The 22,922-nt window shown below is 36.3% G+C and overlaps 1 protein-coding gene across 1 annotated transcript in view; it reads right to left on the bottom strand.

Annotated features, from left to right (window-relative positions):
- Positions 1–442: 442 nt before the first annotated feature.
- The window catches only part of rhobtb4 (Rho related BTB domain containing 4), a 41,476-nt gene continuing 18,996 nt past the window's right edge, over positions 443–22,922 (bottom strand). The window contains exons 5-11 of the mRNA XM_073839635.1: positions 21,700–22,501; positions 21,386–21,605; positions 18,840–18,958; positions 10,949–11,099; positions 10,446–10,534; positions 10,118–10,223; positions 443–8,680 (exon numbers count right to left, since the gene is read on the bottom strand). Coding sequence (XP_073695736.1) covers positions 8,499–8,680; positions 10,118–10,223; positions 10,446–10,534; positions 10,949–11,099; positions 18,840–18,958; positions 21,386–21,605; positions 21,700–22,501 — 1,669 coding nt within the window. The 3' untranslated portion in view covers positions 443–8,498. The remainder of the gene's footprint in view (positions 8,681–10,117; positions 10,224–10,445; positions 10,535–10,948; positions 11,100–18,839; positions 18,959–21,385; positions 21,606–21,699; positions 22,502–22,922) is intronic.

The raw sequence follows: 22,922 nt of genomic DNA, 5'->3' as shown, positions 1-22,922 counted from the left end.
GTCAACTAATCATTTAACACGAGGAACTGTGTAAGCCTATGTCTCCCTCTGCAGGGCATTTTACAGTACTGACTTTCCACATAACAAGCTTTAGATCACATGTATAAATCTTACAGAAAATTGTGTACGTTTCCAATTTTTGTCTAAGATACACTGAAAAAAATTGTATAGGTTTATTTTGAGACATTAGATTTTTAGGTAGAAAGACTTAGAAAACTTTTTTTTTCATATAAAACACCAATAAAACTCAAATACAGCCAATCTGCTTTATTCACAACTTCAATCATTTTTTACAGTGTAACTGAGAACAGTTATACTCTTTTACAAGTATTTTAAATGATTATTACATTAAAAACAATCTTAAAATGTGTTAACGTTACATTTTTTATTGATTAATAGTTAACATTTCATAACAAATAAAAAACACACACAAAGAAATGAGTTCGAAGAGTTCAGTTAAGTTTTATTAAAAGCCAAGCAAACATTAAAATACTGAAACAGATAACCTTTTCCAACCCCTTTTTTTTTGCTCCATTTTGTACAAATCACAGTTGTTCAAAAAATATTACAAACGATTCAATAAAACTTTTTTTTTTTTTAGTTTTATTTCTTTTTTTTTTTTTGCAACAGCAGCAAAACATTCTGATTTTGTATTTTAAAAGCCCTTAGTAGTGTGTATGGTGTGTGTGTGTGTGTGTGTGCTTTTTCTGGTTTAGAACGAGAACAACAATTACAGAACAAGTATCAGAAACAATAATCAAACTAAGAAGTTAAAAAGAAAACCACAAAGTGCAAAACAGCTTTAAATAGTCACAGATTTGAAAGAGGAAGAGAGGTCCCACCTCACCTCCAGAAGACTAAAAAAATGGCAAGGACCACTTAGATCACCTCACCACAAGTGGAAAGCGAGACAGCGTCTGCAAAAGGGAATACAAGTGCTCCATTAGAATTGACAGACGTTGTTAAGAAACGTAATACGGCCCTTTGCTTTCATGGAGATGAAGGTGGATTTCAAATCACAGAAAGGAAGTTGTTTGGAGAGCCCCTCTGTTGAAACACAGAAACTAACAAGGGCTTGAAGTGGTCTCTGCCTATGACCTGAGGTCAGATTGTTAATTTTACAAGCAGTAAGATGTGGTTAACCTTTCCAGTTTAACACAAATGTTGAGAAATTTACTAAAAAAAAAAAAATCACAGCAATAATTGCTCTCTGGTATTAGTTTTTTTTTAATTAGTATTACAAAAATACACCTAAACCAAAGTCATATTCCAAAAAGAATGTTATGTAACATATCTCCCCTGTCCTACACCAAAATAATAATGAAACAAAAAAAACCCTGACCTTCAGTTGACTGTAGGGGGCGCTAATGTGTTTACATTCACTCTCATTCAACCCAGTATGATCACTGTTCACAACAAGCACAAGGGATGAAAACACCCAAAATGTTGGAGGGAAAGCATAAAAATATTTCACATCACTTAAGGAACAGAGGGTATTGCTACATGCAGGCCACAGGCATGCAGAAGGAGCAATACAGTGGTCTGCTGACTGTCAGCTAAAGTGTGTTCTGTTGTGTGTGCATGTGTGTGTTAGTGCACTACAATTACCTTGATCAAATCTAAAGGCAGTGACCTCTTTTTTTTTTTTTTTTTTTTAATTAAAGGCACGGTAACACAACAATTGACCACGATTCTCAAGTGCTCTCACGTTTCTAATAAACTAGTGGGTTTCTAATGCTGCACACTGTAAAACGTTTCACCGGTTTCAGCTTAAAAACTTAAGTTTAGCAGCTGCATTAAAATTTAAGTATGAGTAATTTTAACTCATAAGTTAAATCAACTTAAAAGTACAAGTCATTTTAACGCGTTTTATTGTCGTGAGTTGAAATGAGTAGTAGTTTTAAATTGATTTAACTTAAAATTTTAAGACAGCTGCTGAAGTTACATTTTTAATTTGAAACTGGTAAAAACTTTTACAATTTACAATGCACTAGCTGTTCTGAAATAAACAGAACTATAATCACATTGTGTCATTAATAATGAAACATTTAGTAGAACAGTGTGAGGATCTGTTAGGGTTTTGGATGGACTTTTTAAAACTTTGTAATGAGGGCTCTGATTTTTTTTTTTTTAATCAATAATATGACGAAAGCGCATGACAATTCCTCAGTAATGAAAGCTACTGTTCATTATTCATAATTACATACAAGTTAGCGCTTAGACCATTCCCATGCACATCTTACCTGTAAACGTGCACTGATAAATACTTTACAATTTGTCGCTCAAGACTACTGTTAAATTGAAAGAAAATCCTCAAAGAATATTATTTGTATTTCATTTTAAGCTAAAGTGCATATTTAGCAAGCAGTTATACTGTTAACGGGGATCTCTCATGTTGTTAGACACTGCCTGAACCAATTTTTCAATTTCAAGGGATTGTTCATCCACATATGACCATTCTGTTATCATTTACTCACTGTCATGTCATTTCAAACTTGCATGACCTTTTTGTCTTCTGTGGAATATAAAGATATTTTAAAGAATGTTTTTGTCCATACATGACTTAAAAACAGCTGAACTATTCTTCAAAATAACTGAAGTTGAGGTCAAAAGTTTACATACACCTTGCGGAATCTGCAAAATGTTAATTATTTTAGCCAAATAAGAGGGGACATACAACATGCATGTTATTTTTTATGTAGTACTGACCTGAATAAGATATTTCACATAAAAGACGTTTACATATAGTCCACAAGAGAAAATAATAGCAGATTTTTTTTCTTTTGTTTTCTTTAGTCCCACAAGTTCTTTGGTTTTTCAGCATTTTTGTGTATTTGAACCCTTTTCAACAATAACTGTATGATTTTGAGATTAATCTTTTCTGAGGACAACTGACAGACTCATATGCAAATATTACTGAAGGTTTTCTGCAGTGTTGTTTTTGACAACCATCTTAGATTTAGTCTTAGTCTTAGTCTTTTGGACTAAAATGCTTCTTAGTTTTAGTCAAATTTTAGTCATTTCTATATGTGATAGTTTTAGTCCAATTTTAGTCGACGAAAAGTCTAAAAGGTTTTAGTCTAGTTTTAGTCGACGAAAAGTCAAAAAGGTTTTAGTCTAGTTTTAGTCAAAAAAAGGGAAAAAAGTAGTCTTTTAACAAATTAATGTAGGTCAGTAAGTATTTTGCTGTTGGGTAGTGTCACTTATAAGTTCTGAAAATAGCAGATCTATAGTTCAACACAATGTGAGCTTCCGGATCGACTATTTTCACCAATAATTACAATAATGAAGGAATGTTTTAGAACATAAAAGACAAACAAGGATGGAATGCTAAAACGGCTTGCCATACTAGTATAGCAAAGAGCATTTAATGCTAAAACGGCTTGCCATAGCGTCAGATACTTTTTAAGTTTTAATTGGCATGCACAACAAGCAGAAATGTCATGCATTTTAAACGTCTGACGGACCACCCACTAACATTTTCGTCTATTCTCGTCTCGTCAACGAAAACTCACACACGTCTCGTCATGTTTTAGTCATCAACGAGCCATTTTTATCTCGTCATCGTCTCGTTATCATCATGAAAAAAAGTGGCGTCAACGAAATGATTTCGTCATCGTTGACGAAAACAACACTGGTTTTCTGGTGTTTTCTGCTCCAGAAGAAAACACAATGCATTAAAAGCCAGGGATGTAAACGTCTGAACAGAATGAAGATGTGTACATTTTTCTTATTTTGTCTAAACATCTTATTTTTTTTAATTTAGTACCACCTTTCAGAAGCTACAGAAGATACCTACATGTTTCCCAGAAGACAAAATAAGTTAAATTTACCCTGATATTTATACCATACAGTCATTGTTGGAAAGGGTACAAACAGTAAAAAATGCTGCAAAAACCAAGTATTAAGAATCAAGTATATGTAAACTTTTGAACGGGGTAATTTTTATATATTCAACTGTTATTTCACCTTGTGGACTATATGTAAACATCTTTAATGTGAAATATCTTATTCAGGTCAGTACTAAATAAATAGCTGCATATATGATCCATCTTATTTTGTAAAATTTTGCAGATTCTGCAAGGTGTATGTAAACTTTTGAATTCAACTGTAAATTTATACAAATTTGAAACATGGTGAGAAGACAAAATTTGTGTTTGGGGTGAAAGATCCTTTTAAGGGCTAATGGACCTTTCTAATACTGTTTATTTAAAATCTACCAAACCACCTATTTTCTAGAGAAAAACATACATCACATGTCCTTGGAATTAATGAAGGCATATTCGATTAATGCACAAAGTAAAAGACTTTGAGCAACCGACGTAGAAGTCTTATAGTAAGTAAGGGGGATTTTTTTTTTTTTTTTTACGTAAGCACAAAATACGTAGGGCCATAAGGAGCACCCGGTTTAATGGAAGAAACCATTCCATGCTACAAAATGTGAAAAAGCCACAGTTTAGAAACAGTCAATGCCATGCACATCAAAGGCAGACCAAATCTAAAACAAAAGTGCAAAAGAACAAAAAAAGCTAACAAGCCCGAAATCACCACGGCAACAATGCTTTCCATCCCAACAAGCATGCTGATGTTTGTAGTGTTCTCGAATCGCTCATCTGGGGGGGATATTTTTTAAGGGGCAGAGCTGTGATTAAGTACATAATTCAATGCAGAGCCAGTCTGCAAATACACAGTAAGGTCATACATTCGTTATTCTACTAATTATTAAGCCTTTAGGCATAATGTGGCATCTATAAACATTCATTTAATTGTCTGCCCCTATAAATAAAGCATGGGATGAAGCTATAAAAGCGGCCCTACAGGTGATTGTAGCATACAGACAAGCGTCTGCTCTCTGCTTTTTTTTTTGTATTTTATTTATTATTTGTGTGCAGATCAGCCTGTCTGAGCACATGGGCTCTGTGTGTCTATTTTTGTAGCTGTTGATGATTTCAGCTCGTCTGGTGCGAAAAGCAGGGTGCAGCCTTGAGGAAGCGAAATCAGAAAGCCAGAAATAGAAAACAGGTGGCATGGGAAACTTAAAATGTCTCCGATTTCTCATTCACCTCCGAAATAGCTATTAAAAACACTTTTGTTAAAAGGCACGAAACAGGCAAAACAAACATGCTTCACCGAGAAATACTTGAATGTTGAAGGGAAAGTGTAACAATGGTCGTAGGCACTCATGTTTTCAGATGGAAGGCAGTCGAGACTCTAGCAAACGGATGCTAACGACACTTCGCAGCGCATGCACGTCTTAAAAAGAAGGAACCAAACCGAGAGTGGGTATGTTAGCTTATCACTGTCAGTTGAACCACAAAACCTGTTTCAAAATACAAAGCTTGAAATTGAAAAAAAGAAGGATACACTTCTGATTTACAGCTTATGTTGGAATATTTTGCTATTAGGATTGTCAAAACAGGTAAACTTGCGTGAAGAGGTGGTCACACTACACTTTCCCTTCCATTTACCTCCATTTATATGAATGCAAATGCTGGAGACTGGAAACGCAAGCTCTAAATTTGCAAGTTCAAAGCTAGGGGTGGGCGATTTACCGGTACACACGATTAACCAGTAAAAATTTGTCAACTGCTAGAGATTTTGACTATTGTCTTTATCATGGTTACACGCTTACATGACTTTGCTGTGCTACATGGTCACAAAATTGCACTGTTTGCATGTGTTTTAAGCATTGCAGTTTAAAAAAGTGATTTTAAAACACAATTAGCATCAAAAGACAACTAATTTCGCTATATATGCGAGCTGTTTCTGAGCTCCGGAGTATTTAACAAAGTTATTTTTGCCACTTTATACACTAAAAAACAAACAAAAAAAACTGTTACCCTGCTGCCTTAAACTTAAGTTCAGTCAACTTTGAATAAATTTAGTCAACTTGAAATGTTGTTACTGAAAAGTAACAACTTAGATATTTGAGTTAACTTATTAAAAAAAAAAGTTAGTTTGTTAAATTAAAAGCTGTGTTTGTTACCCAGCTGCCTTAAAAAAATTTTTTAAGTTGAATCAACTCAAATTTCTAAGTTGTCAGTACAACTTAACATTTCAAGTTGACTAAACATTTTTGAGTTGACTGAACTTAACATTTTAAGACAGCCCGGGTAATAAATTATTTTAAGTTGATTCAACAAATTGATTTTTACAGTGTAGGCCTTGAACGGTACAGTATATTGGATCCGGGCTCTTAAAGCGACAACAGTCTGATATTCCTCATGTTAATCAAAAAAACAAAAGAGAAAATCTCCCACTGCTCTTGACTAAATCACTCTTGTAACTTTAAGAAGAAAAAATATATATACATGTGACCCTGGACCACAAAAGCAGTCCTAATTAGCACAGGTATATTTGTAGCGACAGCCCACAATTCACTGTATGGGTCAAAATTATTGATTTTTCGTTTATGCCAAAAATCATTAGAATATTAAGTAATCCATGAAGATATTTTGTAAATTTCCTATCGTAAATATATCAAAACTTTTTGATTAGTAATATGCATTGCTAAGAACTTAATTTGGACAACTTTCAAGGCAATTTTCTCAATATTTCCATTGATTTTGCACTCTCTGATTCTAAATATAGACTTCAAATAGTTGTATCTCCAAATATTGTCAATGGAAAGCTTACTTATTATATATAAATATAATAAAAATGTACCCTTATGACTGTTTTTTTGGTCCAGGGTCACATTTGTAATTTTCACAATGAAGATTTTTTTTTTTTTTTTTTTTTTTTTACATTTGATTACTTTATATGTTTGTAGCATTTCTTACTGAGCTATTTGTTCTAGTGTAGTTTTTATCCTATTGCTTGTATTTTTTGATTACTCTTTTTAATTACTGACTGTTTACATGTCTTCAGTGAGCTTTTTTTTTCTTTTTCTTTTTTGGTTAGTATTAGGTTTTTGTGATATTGACACTGGTGATAAGATTGATGAAATTTCTATGGTGTCAAATGTTTTCATATCATAAATTTTGTGGTCATATCGCCCACCCCTATTTACAGAATTGCATAAAAAGTAAACTAGATTCTATATTTTTACATTTTGGATTGTTGCAATGCTCAAAGTCTAGTGTAACCGCCTCTTGAAGAGATAATGGGTGAGTGGTTAAACGCTGTGACATTTAGCAGGTTAATCCTGAGCACCGATTTTATCTGCGTGTGTAAAGTGCAAGTGAAGCGTCACATTGCAAAGTATCAAACACTACAGGAAGTGGATCGATAGTTTCTCCCTCAGTTTGGCTAACTGCAGAGGTAGAGGAGCAGAGGAATAACAGAGGGGAGAGCGGCAAAGGAATAAGAAACATCGCAACCTACTTTTTGGTTCGCCAATAGCTAAGACTGAAGTAGTGCTACAAAAACAAGTGCATCTGAAACAGGACTGACAAACAAACGAGGAGCTAATACTTTCTAAAGCAGGGTAAACTCAGAAGGCATGGGCGCCCCCCAGTGGTGGAGGTGAAAGGCAAACAAGTCGAGGAGCTTGCCAGTGGTCATATCACAAAACTCAATCGACTGAATGTCATTTAACAGCAGTGACTGTTAATTCTCTCCTGGCAGTGGTAAAAATAGCCCTAATTTCATAGTTTACTTGCTGTCAAGTTTTTGTTTCAGCAGATTTTGGTAAGGCGTTTGTGTTTGAATGAGTTGTCTGTGTGTATGTCTTTGGTGCTGTCCTAGAGTTTGTTTTAGTGAGTGACAGACCTGAACTACACACCCCTTCTGTTCTACCACATGAACGAAATTTAGTAACAGGACAAGCAATCTGAAAAACAGTTCTTCAGTAGGCAACACAATTGGTATTCAGAGCCAATATGGGGCAATGGAAGATCCAAAATGGAAAATAGTTTTTAGTGAGAATGTAGGTGGGGGTAATAACCCCCTTTATTTTTTTTTATTTTTTTTAATATATATATATATATCCCTGCCGCCATTTTAGTTGCTAGTTGTATTCAAAGCTAAGCTATGTTTCAGCTTGTAGGCATTGAACATGACGGTTTTCCCAGAAATAGGTCTCACAGAGAAAAAACTCAACACAGCACACCGTGCAGCATCCGTGTGCTCAAGCGCCAGCGCTCAGACGGGGTGCTGGTGTGAGTGTGTGTGTGCGGTCTTGTATAATAATAACAGTCTTAAGAGGCGAAAGCAGGTCACTGCGATGATTGCGTTCCCTATGTGATGCTGCGGTGAGACCTGTTGCATTCGCACAGTAGAACATGTAACATTGAGAGTGAGAAAGATTTGAGACTTTCTCCATGCCTTCTCCCGTTTAATGACACATACGCTTTGAGCTCTCGTGGCGGGCAGCCCGCTAAGGCCCAGCGCGGGGAGGGATGGCTAAAGCTCAGAGGCAAAGAGGACCCGGACTTGCTTCCAGCAGTCGGGATGGATGCACAGAAACAGGGCTCCCCAGGCTCGGCTACATGCCTCTGGACTGAGATGAGGGAAAGGGGTACGGGGGGTTTGAAAGGATGGATGGACGCAGACCCTCAGGAAATGTGGGGTGCTGAGGAGGATGGATGTCTCCAGAAGCACCAGCCCCGTTTGGTGTGCTGCTTGCGCAAGATCTCCTCCTCACGCTCTCGCTCTTTTTGAGAACGGAGGTAGCGGTCTTCCTCCTTCAGGAACCAGACAGGGGGCCAACGATGCTTCTCAAAGTGTTTCTGGTTTTCTGGAAGAAAAAAAGACAAGAAGATTTGCATCTTGTATTCTGTTTTTCATCTAAAGATAAATATCTAAAGATCCTTACACCAAGACACATTTACACACTGTAGTTAGAGACATTTCCGCCACCGAATAAAAAATAGAAAAAGGTAATTGTGACTTTGTCTCACATTTCTGACTTTTCCCTCACAATTGCATGATACAACCTCGCAATTCTGACTTTTTTTTTCTCAAAATTGTGATATAAACTAGTAACTGTGGATTTCTGAGTTATACAGTACAATTTTGAGGGGAAAAGAATTGCTTGAGAAAAAAGGCACAATTGCAAGATATAAACGGGCAATTGAGAATTGTGAGTTTATATCTTGCAAGTTTATATCTCACAATTGTGCCTTTTTACTCAGAATTGTGACTTTATATCTCACTTGTGACTTTTTTTCTCAGAATTGCAAATTTCTAGAATTGTGAGATGTAAACTTGCCATTCTGAGAAAAAAAGTCCTTTTTTCCCCTTAAAATTGGACTATAACACGCAATTGCAAGTTTGTATCTCACAATTCTGTAAAAAAATAGCGGTATATAAACTCAACTTTATAACTCGCAATTACTAGTTTATGTCACAATTTGGAGAAAAAAGTCATAATTGCGAGGTTATAACAATTCTGAGAATTTTTTTTTTCGTTGTCGGAAAAAGGCTTCAATAATTTGGAGAGGTTTACGGTTGAGGGAGAAAAGGAAAAGCTGTAAAAATAATTTCTATTTTCTCTTTGATCTAAGTTTATTTTTCTTATGCCATATTAAAAGTTTTTATTTTATTTTATTTGTCTTATGTAATATGTTTTTTTTTTTTTTTGCTTAGATGATCTTTACTCGAAAATGAAAACAAAAAATGGAAGAAAACTAATGTTTAAAGAATGCAAAATTATAATTGTAAAAAATAAATGTTTAGATATTGAGATTTACATACATACATACAGTATAGACACTACTTTAAAATTTTGTTACAGTACAATACTTTTATGTGTTTTGAAAGTTCTCACCAAGGCTGCATTTATTTGATAAAAAATACAATTAAATCAGTAAAAACTTTAAATGATTGTTTCGCATGTGTTTTAAAATGTAATTTATTTCTGTGATGGCAAAGCTGAAATTATAGCAGCCACATGATCCTTTAAAAATCATTCTAATAACATGATTTGGTGCTCCAATATTTCTTCTTCTTGTTATTATTATTACCAACTCTGAAAACAGTTGGGCTGCTCAATATTTTTTGTGAAAACTGCTATTTTTTCAGGACTCCATAGAAAGTCAATAGAACAGCATTTATTTAAAATAAAAATGTTTTGTGAGCTTATAAATGAATAATCACTTCTGCTGAATTTCTTTCACTTATACATAATATAAATCAAATAAATAAATGAATAAAAACACTTCTTGCCCCTTACCATGAGACATGGTTTTCATGTCTTTAGGGAATTTTCGACAAACGCTATTGTAGTTGGTGCAGATGTGATGCAGACACCAGGCAGAGAGCTGTTTGGCATTGTGGAACTACAGCAGACAGAAAGCAGAGTTAGCACAGCGTGATTTCTCTCAACGAGGCTCATTTGAAAAGCAAAGTCTGTTCATCCTTTGAACTAGAATAAAGTAGGCTATGAATGAATGGTAATTCTGTAATGTGCGCCATTGGTTATATTGCCACTTCATTACTCAGTGTGAGTGTTCTCTGCATTCTAATAAAGGCTTTGTTTGCTTCATCTTTATTAACGTTACCTGAGCCATCTCCAGATAGGCCAGCACTTGTCCATCAATGTCCACCCCTTTAACGGACAACTGCAATAGCTCCTCAACGGCATGTTGCTCTGTAGACCATGGCAAAACACCACACAACAAGTGTTAATATGTCAGCCATGAGGCTTAATGGTTAACAATTTGCAAAATACTCCATAACCGTCAACAGTGAAAAATTTCTCACCTTCACCGGTGTACTTTTAACAAATACAAATAACAAATAAAACCTGCTGCAGCTGTAGATAATAATTATTTTTCCAAATTGTTGGCTAGCACCATGTCTAGTAGCCTGGATGAGTTTAAATGTTAGCATTTGAAATATTAACCAACATTTTTGTCCATGGCAGCTGTTAAATTAACAGATCCAAATTGTTTACAAATTATGCTCAAATCATTTTCCTCAACCAGGCCCATTAACCACAAAATTACACTGTGTTTTTTCTAGGTACGCCTTCGGGTAAACATAGAGCCATTATTAAACCCACCTGTTAGAGCTACAAGGCGGGGAAGACAGAGGCGGTTGGCTAGTATTATAAGGTCCATTGGCTCCAGTTCAGGACATGGTGTTAACACACCACAGTAGAGAAACTCCAGAACAGCTCTCATGCAGGCACAACTGGTGTTGGGGATAGAGACCTGAAAAAGAAGACTTGGTGGTTAGCAAAAGCAGCCTAAATATTTCAAGTTTGCAGTTATTAACAAAAGCCCACGTTGATCAAAAAGTTTGTGCGAACACATTCCGCAACCCGTGCTGAGGAATGTTTATTAATAGCTCATCTCCAGGACATGGAAACTCGAGAGGCAGATTGATCCGGGGATGAAACAATCTGCTCAGCACCTCTCCCCTATTGAGACCTGCATGGTCCTGGCCGCTGACCATTAGAGAAGGCCTTCATGTTGACATGGAGGGACCCAAAGTGGCCAAGGAAGCGGTTAGAAAGGGACGTATGTGTCCAGGAAGGCTTGTGGTGGAAGGGACCTGGGAGAGCGATAGAAGGGCAAGGGCAGTGGCCTCCACAAGGGGTCTTTCATCCTTCAGGAGATTAAAGCACTGTGTGAAACCGTTGACAGTCTCAGCTTAAAGCTGTGGAAAAATAACTCTGTGGGCTTGTCGCTACGGGAAACCTGGCCTCTGCATAAACAAGAGCCAACAAGACAGCCTACAGGAGAGCCTGTCATCATATAACAGTGAACACAGAATATGCTTTACAAAACAAATACACAACATTCAGCAAGATTTAGTTCTCATTTATTGATATATAAGTACACTGCCGTTCAAAAGTTTGAGATCAGTAAGATTGTTTTTTTTTTTAAATAGGTTTCTTATGCTCATTAAGGCTGAATTCTTTTGATTAAAAATCCAGAAAAACTGTAATATTGTGAAATATTATTTCAATGTAAAGTAGATGTTTTCTATGTGAACATATTTTAAAATGTAATTTATTCCTTTAATGCAAAGATGAATTGTCAGCATCATTACTGCAGTCTTCAGTGTCACATGATCCTTCATAAATCATTTTAGTATGCTGATTTATTATTAATGTTGATTTATTAATGTTAATATTTTGTTGGACCCTGTGATATTTTTTTCAGCATTTTTTTCTTTTCCTTAATAAAAAGTTAAAAAGTACAGCATTTATGTAAAATATAACTCTTTTGTAACAATATGAACTAACATTTAAAAGTTTTGTGGTGAGTACATTTTTATTCTACATCTTTTTTATAGATATTAATACTTTTTTTTTTTACCCTGGATGTGTTAAATTGATAAAAAGTTATTATTTTGTAAGAAAAGATTTCTATTTTGAATAACTGCTGTTCTTTTAAACTTTTTATTCATCAAATATTCAAAAATATTCAATATTCATCAAAAGTTTTTTTTAAGAATTGCGAGTTTTTGTCTTGATTTTGAGTTAAGTCATAATTGTGAGATATATTAGACATATTTTCATTATGACAAATAAAATTATTTAAAATAAATTCTGTTATTTCTTAACTTTCCATTCATCAAGGAATCTTAAAAACCAATCACAAAAATGTGAAGCATTGATAATAAGAAGAAATGTTTCTTAAGCAGCAAATCAACATATTAGAATAATTTCTAAAGGATCATGTGACACTGAAGGCCATCACAGAAATAAATCACATTTTAAATATATTAAAATAGAAAATGGTTATTTTAAACTGTAATAGTACTTCATCATTTTAGCCTTTTGGTAAGCATAGAAGACTTTTGAAAAAAAAAAAAACATAATACAATTTTACTGAACCCAAACTTTTAAACAGTAGTGCATTTCACAAATACAATCCACTTATCACCCTCTACAGAAAGTTGCCAGTTTAGTGCTATTGTACTGTCACAGTGATACATTACATTCAACACTGTGAAATCCCTGGAAGCCACATGACATAATTTGCCCATGTCCATCACCATTCACCCAAAATCACATAAACCCAAGCTTAAAGGTAGAAGAGCTGTTGTTTTGACTCTACTTTGGCTGGAGGGTACAGAACAAACAAAAGCATGCTTATTCTTTCAGCTCCAAGGAACGGCCAAGGAATTAGAGGAGAGCTTTCAGCAGGGACACAAAGAGGAAAGTGCAGAGTCTGTGAATCAATCCATGGCAACCTTCTCCTTATGCTGTCACCCTGCTCAGACTAAGCAGTTGTTCCTCTGTGAATTAGGACAGGATGCAACAGATTTTAATTGCCTCTAGCGTTACCCTGTTTGAGAATCGAACACTTATTGATGCTTATAGCACTCTGGAAATCACAAGCACTAATGTCTTTATCAAAAAAGACAATAAAAATGGTTGTGACATCAATATAATGCTTCAAATAATATTAAACACATGCATCCAATTTAGAAACGACTAGACAGTTTCACTAACCCTAAAACTGCACTGACCTTCTGCTTCTTGCTTAGCAAGTCGTGCATCAAACTGACTTCAAATGCATCAAACCACAAAAACTATCACAATATCTGTATGTGTGCTTCCGCCACATGAGTAGGAGTCTGTGGGAACGGTGGCCGCAAGCTGACACAGATTCTATAGGTCAGAGTTGGTGCACTGGGGGGTGGCAAGATGACACTCAGCGGTACTTCAGAAGCCTAGCGGTGCCCTTCACCTGTCTGTCTCAAAGCCAATTAACAGAATGTCAGTGTGAATATGACCGCTCATTATGGCTAAAGGGCAGACTTAAAAGACGCAGAGGGGACACATTAGGCAACTTCCTGTTACAACCCAAAGATAACAATAGTGAGTGGAATGGAAATTTTGTTTGTGTCAATCCTCTAAGCACAAGCAAAAATCCAAACACATCAAACTCTAGATTTAGCAGTTGCAAGTAGAGGAAGATACATTATATTAATACCATTCCTGACTGTTTAATATGCATTCAATAGATTGGTGCTCATTTTAAAAACTGCACAATAATTTTTAAGAAAATCTTTATTTTTCATACTTATCCACGTTGCTAGATGGCAGTGCAGCGTCTAACACCATTAGTACTTAAAGTATATGAAGAACAGCAATGCTCATGCTAGCCAAAGAACTACTGAATGTGCAATTTCATGTCATCTTTAACAAACTGATCCATTTTCTTTCAGAAATGTATAATGTTGTGATACTTAAATTCACTACTTTTTAGTTTTATTAGTCCTGGAATTTCAATGAAATGGTGATATTAATATTCTATGTTAATTTGTTGTTCCTTGGAAAAGGAAGAATTGAGAAAAACAAAACAACTCACTTAAAAATCAGGTCAAAACTCAAGGTAATGTGTGTCACGGAGGAAGTGGTCACCTATCAGAAGCAACCAGACTCTTTCTCATAAACTAACAACTGCAGTGAAAACCGCAAACATGGTCTCCGCCTTCATCTGCTCCGTTTTCACTTCATCTTTGTCTCACAGGGAAAATGTGACAGCTTCTCACATTTGAGCTTCCGCTCGTCTTGCGCTAATCACAAAGAAGTATGATGCTGCTGAAATAATTCTGACACCTGAGCGTCTCCCGTATGTTCACACGCTTCCTGCTTTAAAAAGCAGCATGTTCAAAACCACAGAGACAGACTAGAAAGACTTTTTGAAGTGTACTCACATTGAGTTGGATGTGACGTAAACGTAACATAAAAGGAACTATAAATAACATTCAGATGCAGACGTTGTATGGATTTTTTTTAAGTTGTCTTCAGTAATACGTATGTGCTGCCTAACCTCAAAAACCTTGAGAGATATTTCTGCACAGGACTAGAATAGTAAAGCTTACATGTGGTAGATCAATCAAGGACAACTCTTGACTCTGTGCGTCACAAACTGAGGCAACAATAATCTGCAGCTATATACAAGAAATATTTGAGTACAGACTCTGAAAAATCCACTTACTGGTGAATGATCAGCTTTACTCAACTGAATGACACTTTTTAAATATCTGGCATCCTGAGGACTTGCAAGGGCTTTATATCTAGCTATACAACACCTTCTGTGCTGGCTGCTGCACAGACAGTGACAAGAGCTTGCTCTATTCACAACCTCATTCTAAAAATAGTACAGTGTTCACTACAACTAGTTGCTACACGGCCTAATGTGGCAGACTGGAGGAGATGAGGACCAAGTCATTTGGCTGATCTTTGCCTTACATCATTACTGAAATGTATGGAACAATCTCCATCACACTTTCAAGTGGCATGGCAGAATACAAAGAGTTTAAAAATTAAAAAAAAATTTTTTTGAAAATGTGGTTAATATGAGTTGACAAGCAAACAACCCATCTCTCCCTCTATGTGAACTCTTAGCTCCTAATGATATTTCAATTGAAAACAAACCAAAACTTATTGAAAAAGAAGTTGTTCCTGCTTTAAATAAGCAGCATGTTCTAAACAACAGAGAAAGACTAGCAAGACTTTCTGAAGTGTACTCACATTGATTTGCATGTGATGTAAACGTGCAAAATAAAAGCACCTATAAAGATAAGTTGTACCTAAAAGATAGTTACTGTACTAACCAATGGACACATAGATGTTATTTCAATGTCAACCAAAATAGACTTAAAGGGATACTCCACCAAAAAATGAAAAATCTCTCATTTACTCACCATTATGTTGTCTCATATGTACAGTGTTTGACTTTTTTCTTTAAATGAACACAAACAGGTATTTGAAGAAAAATAATCCTTATTTTCGGCACCAATATTAAGTATTTTATAGTTATCAGTATCGGTAATGAACACAAACAGATATTTTTAGAAAAATAATCCTTGAGACTAGGGGTCGACCAATTATCAGCCTGGCCAATTATCGGCACCGATATTAAGCACTTTTTTATAGTTGTCGGTAATGAACACAAACAGATAGTTTAGAAAAATAATCCTTGAGTTTATTAATGGCCTGGGGGATTATCAGCACCGATATTAAGCATGTTTTATAGTTATTGGTAAAGAATACAATTGGATATTTAAAGAAAAATAATCCTTCAGTTTAGGGGTCGACTGATTATCGGGGCCAATATTATGCATTTTTATGGTTATCGTAATGAACACATTTTTAGAAAAATAATTCTTGAGTCTAAGGGTCGACCAAGTATTGGCCTGGCTGGTTATCAGCACTGATATTAAGCATTTGTATGGTTATCGGTAAAAACCAGAAACAGATTTTTTTGAAAAATAATCCTTGAGTCTAAGGGTTAAATGATTATCAGTCTGGTCAATTATAGACACCAATATTAATAATTTTTAAAGTTACCAGTATCAGTAATGAAAACAAACAGATATTTAATAAAACATTAATATTTGACTCTAGGGGTTGACCTATTATTGGCCTGGCTGATTATTGGCAACAATCTTAAACATTTTTATAGTTATTATCATATCAATAATGAACACAAACAGATATTTTTACAAAAATAGTTTTTTGTGTGGTTTGTGAAGTGGCAGATTTGAGGGTTCCATCCACTTGCATTATAGGTAGCCTCAAAGAGATGAATTATTTTTCTAAAAACCTCTTTGTGTACATCTTATAAAAGAAAGACATATACAAATGGGATTTAAATTTTTGGGTTGAATATCTTTTTTAAAATAAAACCCAATTATACTGCTATATTCCTTAAAATTCAACGCTTCACCGAGGATCATGTCAACCTTGTCAAAGCAGAACCAAGTTTACTTGTCTCTGGCCACCTTGTGTTGATCTCTATGTGACATACTCTCAGCCAATGCTGTCAGAATAGAAAAACAGCCAGCATCCTATTTCCCGCATCAGTTTGTACTTGTGCTGTAAATCTAGCTCCCTGTAATGCTTGTAATGTTATACAGGGCGATCCTGTTCACCGGCAGGCCTGGACACCTACAACCCAGCCAGTTGTCTCTCTACCTCTGCTGTTGGTCAGCTTGGTCCCAAGTTCCTGCCCTTAAGGAGCTTGTCTTTCTAGAACTTGAGCTGACAGCCGGTAGCCCAAGGAAATCAGAGAGCGTGCACAGGATAGACCTGGATAGAGTTATGTGCAGGTGAGATGGGCTTTAGAAAGGAATACAGCGAAACCTTACCTTTGACACCTGGCTTAATAGTTTTGGATGAAAAATAGATGACCTAAATTTATGCCAAGCACAAACTGTGATATGCTAGAACAATCCCATAGAAAACAACTGTAACTTAATCAAAAACTGTGGTTATCTAATATAAAATCAATTAGAATAATGTTGAAAAATACCCCTTTGAGCTTAATAAACTATGAAACGTTCACACACAAAAACTTCCTGTACACATTAGAATGACGATTCTCAGGAAATCACAAGGGGAAGTGCCCAGTATAACATACTTCCTGTTACTGCAAGCCAAGCAAAGCACCAAATCACATACACAAAGACATTAGCATGTTTTGGTATGAGCGTGTGCGCACAGTAGTCAGTGGATCAAATAATTAGCTGATCTAACTTGTCCAGGAAAATATATTCATATATATTAAAATAACTCTAAAATGATTCCAAACCTAGAACACATCCTAAATTTGGTCTACAACCTCAATTGCAGCAAATAAATCCTTCTAGACCCCTTCTAGTTTGCCTCTCTTGAATATAGGAGCACAGACACAAAGCAGATATAGCTCAGCATGTGTTCCCGCTGGCACAGGACCTCCTCTAACGTCTCAGCATCACTCCGCCTAGAGCGCTCCCCTCAGAGGCCTGTTTAGTCCTGCGGGGCTGTTACTTCATCCATATGGATGAGATGGTCTCCTGTCGCAACTGCATCAATGTGGGTCAGGCTGTCATATAGAGGTGGCCTAGTTTTAACTACCTGTGCCACTTTTGTAGTGGGAGCTGTCAGCGCTGCAGGGTAGGAAGGATCAAGGTGACTGAGACTAATCATTACTTTGTGGTTCCATAAATAAGTTTAGGTGAAACTTTGTGGAATAGTTGTAGGCAATTTTCTGTTGAGCCTAAATCAAACCCATATAGACTACTGGTGTCAAAAGTACTGGTACTTTGGTACCTAGTCAATACTAAGAGAATAAAACCAATAGAAAGATGCTTGGTTTGAAATTTACCTTTATGCATTTGCAACATTATTGACAATAGACAATTTTAGTCAGCAAAATTTTGCTTACATTTTTAAAAGCATATTTTGTCCACACAATTAGTTTTTATTTATTTATTTTAAGAATAAAAAAATGAAAATAAAAAAATCGAATGTAAATTCATGTCCCAATCACATTTTCTTGGTTAAATATTTTATATTTTAACATTATTAATGTAATTAATATTTTATTTAGTAAAGCCAAGTATGAATCACATCAAGATAACTCAAGGCAGTAACAATTTAAACAATATATTTTATTTGTGAATTTATGTTCAGCTATTCTTTGTAATACTTAACTATTTTTTTTAATTTTTCATATCATCAGTCATCAAAGCTTGGTAAATATTGGTCACAGACACAGAGATTTACTTTAAATTTCACCAAGTTAATTACTCACTAAAAACTCCCACAGATCATGTTTTCATTTAAGTTTTATTTTAAAATAAAGTGGTTATATCTACATGTGTGAGTTGTTTACTTACTTTTTTTAAATTGGTCTTCCAATTAACATAATTATATTGTTCATTCAGACTGAGTTACAAACCTGGAATGCGCACGAACACAAGAGGCAGGATTTATCACATGAACCAATCAAAGACGAACATAACCAGTCATATCCAATCATATCGCGATGGAGTCATTGACTCCTCTCACGTGACTTCCCCCCATTCACTCTCAATTACTCCTCAAACAACCTACCACACACTTTAGGGGATCTGTTAAAACTCAATGGGCTCAGGGGAGGTGGTGTTGAGTGTCATGCTCTTGCTTTAATTATATATGAATCACTAATATCTCTGCTCACCTCCTCAATGTAGCTCTCCATGAAGGACCCACGAAACATGGCTGCCATCCAATCACAGCTTGAGATGAGCAGTGGCTTGTGAGCTGGCAGATATCCGTCGTCCAATCGAAACACCACATCTAAAACCGGGAGGAAAAGAGCACACATCTCGGCGTGTGTCACAGAGTCGAGGCTACAGAGGGGAAGACAGGTGGACGGACGAACACAAAGAGACAGACGAAGAGACAGATAGACACACAGACCAGTAATAAATAGACAGATTGACAAGGCTAAGGATAAGAAGACAGAAAACGTGAAGGGAGGGCCAGACTGGGATCATATAGGGGGCAAATTTATTTTTAGCAGCAAATCCTTTAGAGACTGTCATGGATGACTTCACATGTTCATTGTGGCTCACTAATTATGTTAAACAAAGATGATGTTGGACAGGTTGTTAAGCAGTATTCTGTGGGTATCAGGAGGGCATGATGGGGGAAAAAGCACCTAATTAAATGCAGATTTCTACTCTAAAGGGGAAGGAAATAAATCTCTAACGATTTGGTTTATAAACTAATGCATACCCATAGGGAATGTACAAGTAGTCTTCAGGCCACAATAGAGATTAAAAACGTTCTGGTTTTCAAAACATGAGAGGAGCACCTTCATGGTTGGGTAATGAGATTTTGACAGTTGCAGATGATGCAATGAAATAAACAGGTGTAAGTGGAAAGTACAGGACTGTTGAAAAGGTTAATTCTGACAAACATGCACACAAAACACAAGACGTGATAACAACAGAGGGTAAGCGACACAGACAGCACAAAGCAGAAAAGCAAACATGTCCACAATATGCAAATATTCACTGACAGCAATGAAGGGATATTTTAAAGCACTCCACTGGGTATTCCCTTAAATAAACACAGAGACTGAATGAAGAAAAGGAAAGGCTGTTCTAAAGTATGAACTATTCTATTCCAATTCCACTGACTTCTGGAATTGAAAATAGAACTCATGAGAGTCAAGTCAATGGTGTCACTACGAAAACCTTAAGAATGTGACACACTGACAAGTAATGGAAATTAGCTACGCAATAACACCAGAACGTCCTGAAGAATCTGCACTATACAAATTAGCACAGTTAATTAGGTGAAAATCAATGAGAACTGTCCATTCACTGTTCATCAACAAGTTGCTTGTTAAAGGTTATTTTTGTTGAAGAAAAGGCTTGATTCAGTTTCTCAGTGTAAAAGGATAGAAGAAATAGCAGGGTAATTTATCAGGATACAATAATTGCAATTTGTCAGGACATTTAGGTCACAAAATGATATAAACTTGTAGTTTCCTCTACAGTTCAGGTCAAAATTTTACTTCCCCATTTCAGAATCTGCAAAATTATTTTACCAAAATATCATACAATATGCATGTTTATTTAAGATATTTACATATATCCACAACAGAAAATAATAGTTGAATTTAAAAAAACTACCCCGTTCAAAAGTTTACATCCCCTTGATTTTTGATACTGTGTTGTTACCTGAATAGTTGTTCAGGAGTCCCTTGTTTGTCCTGAACAGTTAAACTTGCCAGCTGTTCTTCAGAAAAATCCTTCATGTCCCCAAAAAATTATTTGTTTTTCCAGCATTTTTTGAGTTTGAACCCTTTCCAACAATGATTTTGAGATCCATCTTTTCCCACTGAAGACAACTGATGGACTTATATGCAACTATTAAAGAAGGTTCAAACATTTACTGATGCTCCAGAAGGAAAAAACAATGCATTAAGAGCCAGGGGGTGAAAACTTTTAAACAGAATGGAGATGTGTACATTTTTTTTATTTTGCCTAAATATCATATTTTTTCATTTTGTCTTGCTTTTCCACAGAATATAGTGTCATGTTTCCTTGAAGACAAAATAAGTTAAATTTACCCTGATCTTCAAATTCAAAACGTTTCACCCCCGGCTCTTAATGCATATTTTTTCCTTCTGGAGCATCAGTGAGCATTAGACCCTTCTATAATAATTGCATATGAGTCCCTCAGTTGTCCTCAGTGTGAAAAGATGGATCTCAATGTCATTGTTGGAAAGGGTTCAAATACAAAAATGCTGGAAGACCAAAGAATTTGTGGGACCTGATAGATTTTTTGGAAGAACAGCAGTCAGTTTAACTGTTCAGGACAAACAAGGGACTCATGAACAACTATCACTAGACAAAAAAACACAGCTGTGGATCATTCAGGCATTTAAACTTTTGAACAGGGTCATTTTTATAAATTCTGCTATGATTTTTTTTTCTTGTGGACCATATGTAAACATCTTTTATGTGAAATATCTTATTCAGGTCAGTACTAAATCAACAATAACATGCATTTTGTATGATCCCGCTTATTTTTGTAAAATAAATAACATTCTGCAGATTCAGAAACTTGACCTCAACTGTATGCATTGTGTTCTGGTTGTTTAAAATGTTTTTGACTCTGTCAAGTATAAATTTTATCTAACATTGACAATATTACAAAATAGAGAGATAGATATAAATAGATGTTTGACCCTGATATTAGATTGCCTACCAGCAAAGGTGCCCTTGCTCAGGCACTCTTTGATGCGGTTGGCACGTCGCACATGGAAGGCTTTGGTGATCTCCTGGTTCATAAAGCTCTCACGGTTCAGCACATTGGCCACCATCATACGCAGGTCGAAGACCTCCAGAAGCTCAGCGATGGTGGCCACCTGCATCAGGTCCCCACGTGTCTCATCCAGATGACCCATATAAAGGTACTGCAGCACTGCCTGAAAAAGCAAAGAAAAGCGATAGATAACAGATAGTGTGACACTGCCATATCAAATGAGACTGCTATAGATTGTCAGTTAAGTTTGTTCATACCTGGAAAGGCCCTTTCTGAATGAGATCATCCATTGACACTACTGTCATGAGTCTTGGCCGACCTGTCACAGGGTCATCCACCATCTCCAAGTACACCCCCAAGAACCCACGCCCCCATCCCAAAAGAGCACGGCCTGCTCCCAGGGATCCCAAAGAGCACTGGCCCCTGGCAGGCAGAGCGTTATCACTCTGTGAAGTCCTCAGTGAGCCCTGCTGCAACAAGAGCAGCCTATTTGAACCCCTAGTGCCTCCTTCACCCTCCTTATCGATATCCAGGCTCTTGGTACGCCCAGCCTGTTCTTTGGCTCCTCTTCGACTCTGCTCCTCTTCCTCACTCCCCTCTGAGCTCTCCTCACCTTCCTTCTCCATCCCTGCTGCTCCAAGATCCATAGTGAAAAGGTCATAGAACTTGGAGCAGGAAGTCGCCAGGTACACCTTATGGGCAAAGACACGAGTGGCCCCGGCCTGGAGGAGAAACAGGACATCTGCACACAATGGCTTACAGAAAAGAGAGTCCGGACCTTCTCCATCCATGGGAGGAGGATCTGGGATGCCCACCACAGGCCGTGGCGGTCTGGGGGGGAGGAACGGAGCCTGGAGGAGGGGACGTTGAACCTTCTTTAAATGGGACTTCCAGAACTGAAGGTGGCGTCGAGAGATGAGCGCAGCACGGATAGCATTGTCAAACACGTCCTTTACACCAAACTGAGCGACAATGCTTGTTTCATAGTATGGAATGCCAAGTTCCTTAGCAACCTCATGGCCTCGTTCTGGGGGAAGGATGTCTGTGGGTTTGATGGGTCTAGGAGGGGAAAGTTAAAGAAAAAAAGAAAAGCATTACATAAGCCAGACAGAATATATACACGACCATTTAATGTTTGGGATCAGTAAATTTTTTTAAAGGAGACATATCCTATCTTTTTCTGTGTTTAAGTGCTATAATCAGGTCCCCGGTGCATCTACTAACCCAGAAAATGTGAAAATAGACAACCCAGTAACTTCTAGTTCTGGTAAGTCTTTTTCTGCAAGCACGTGAAGAACGAGGCGTATATAAGAACCCTATATCAGAAGTTTAAACTAATATGATTTAAACTTTAACGCTGGTGTAAAATATATCTGATTCTTTTTAATATATATTTTTTTTATTTAATTTACAAAATCAGATTTGTATTCTATGTAAATGTATCCATTTTGAATCTGAATTACACAATTTGTAACAAATA

The sequence above is a fragment of the Garra rufa genome, chromosome 5 (assembly GCF_049309525.1).
Source record: "Garra rufa chromosome 5, GarRuf1.0, whole genome shotgun sequence".
NCBI classification, from domain to species: domain Eukaryota; kingdom Metazoa; phylum Chordata; class Actinopteri; order Cypriniformes; family Cyprinidae; genus Garra; species Garra rufa.
Note: the sequence above shows the minus strand (reverse complement) of the source record. Positions and strands in the feature narration are given on the sequence as shown.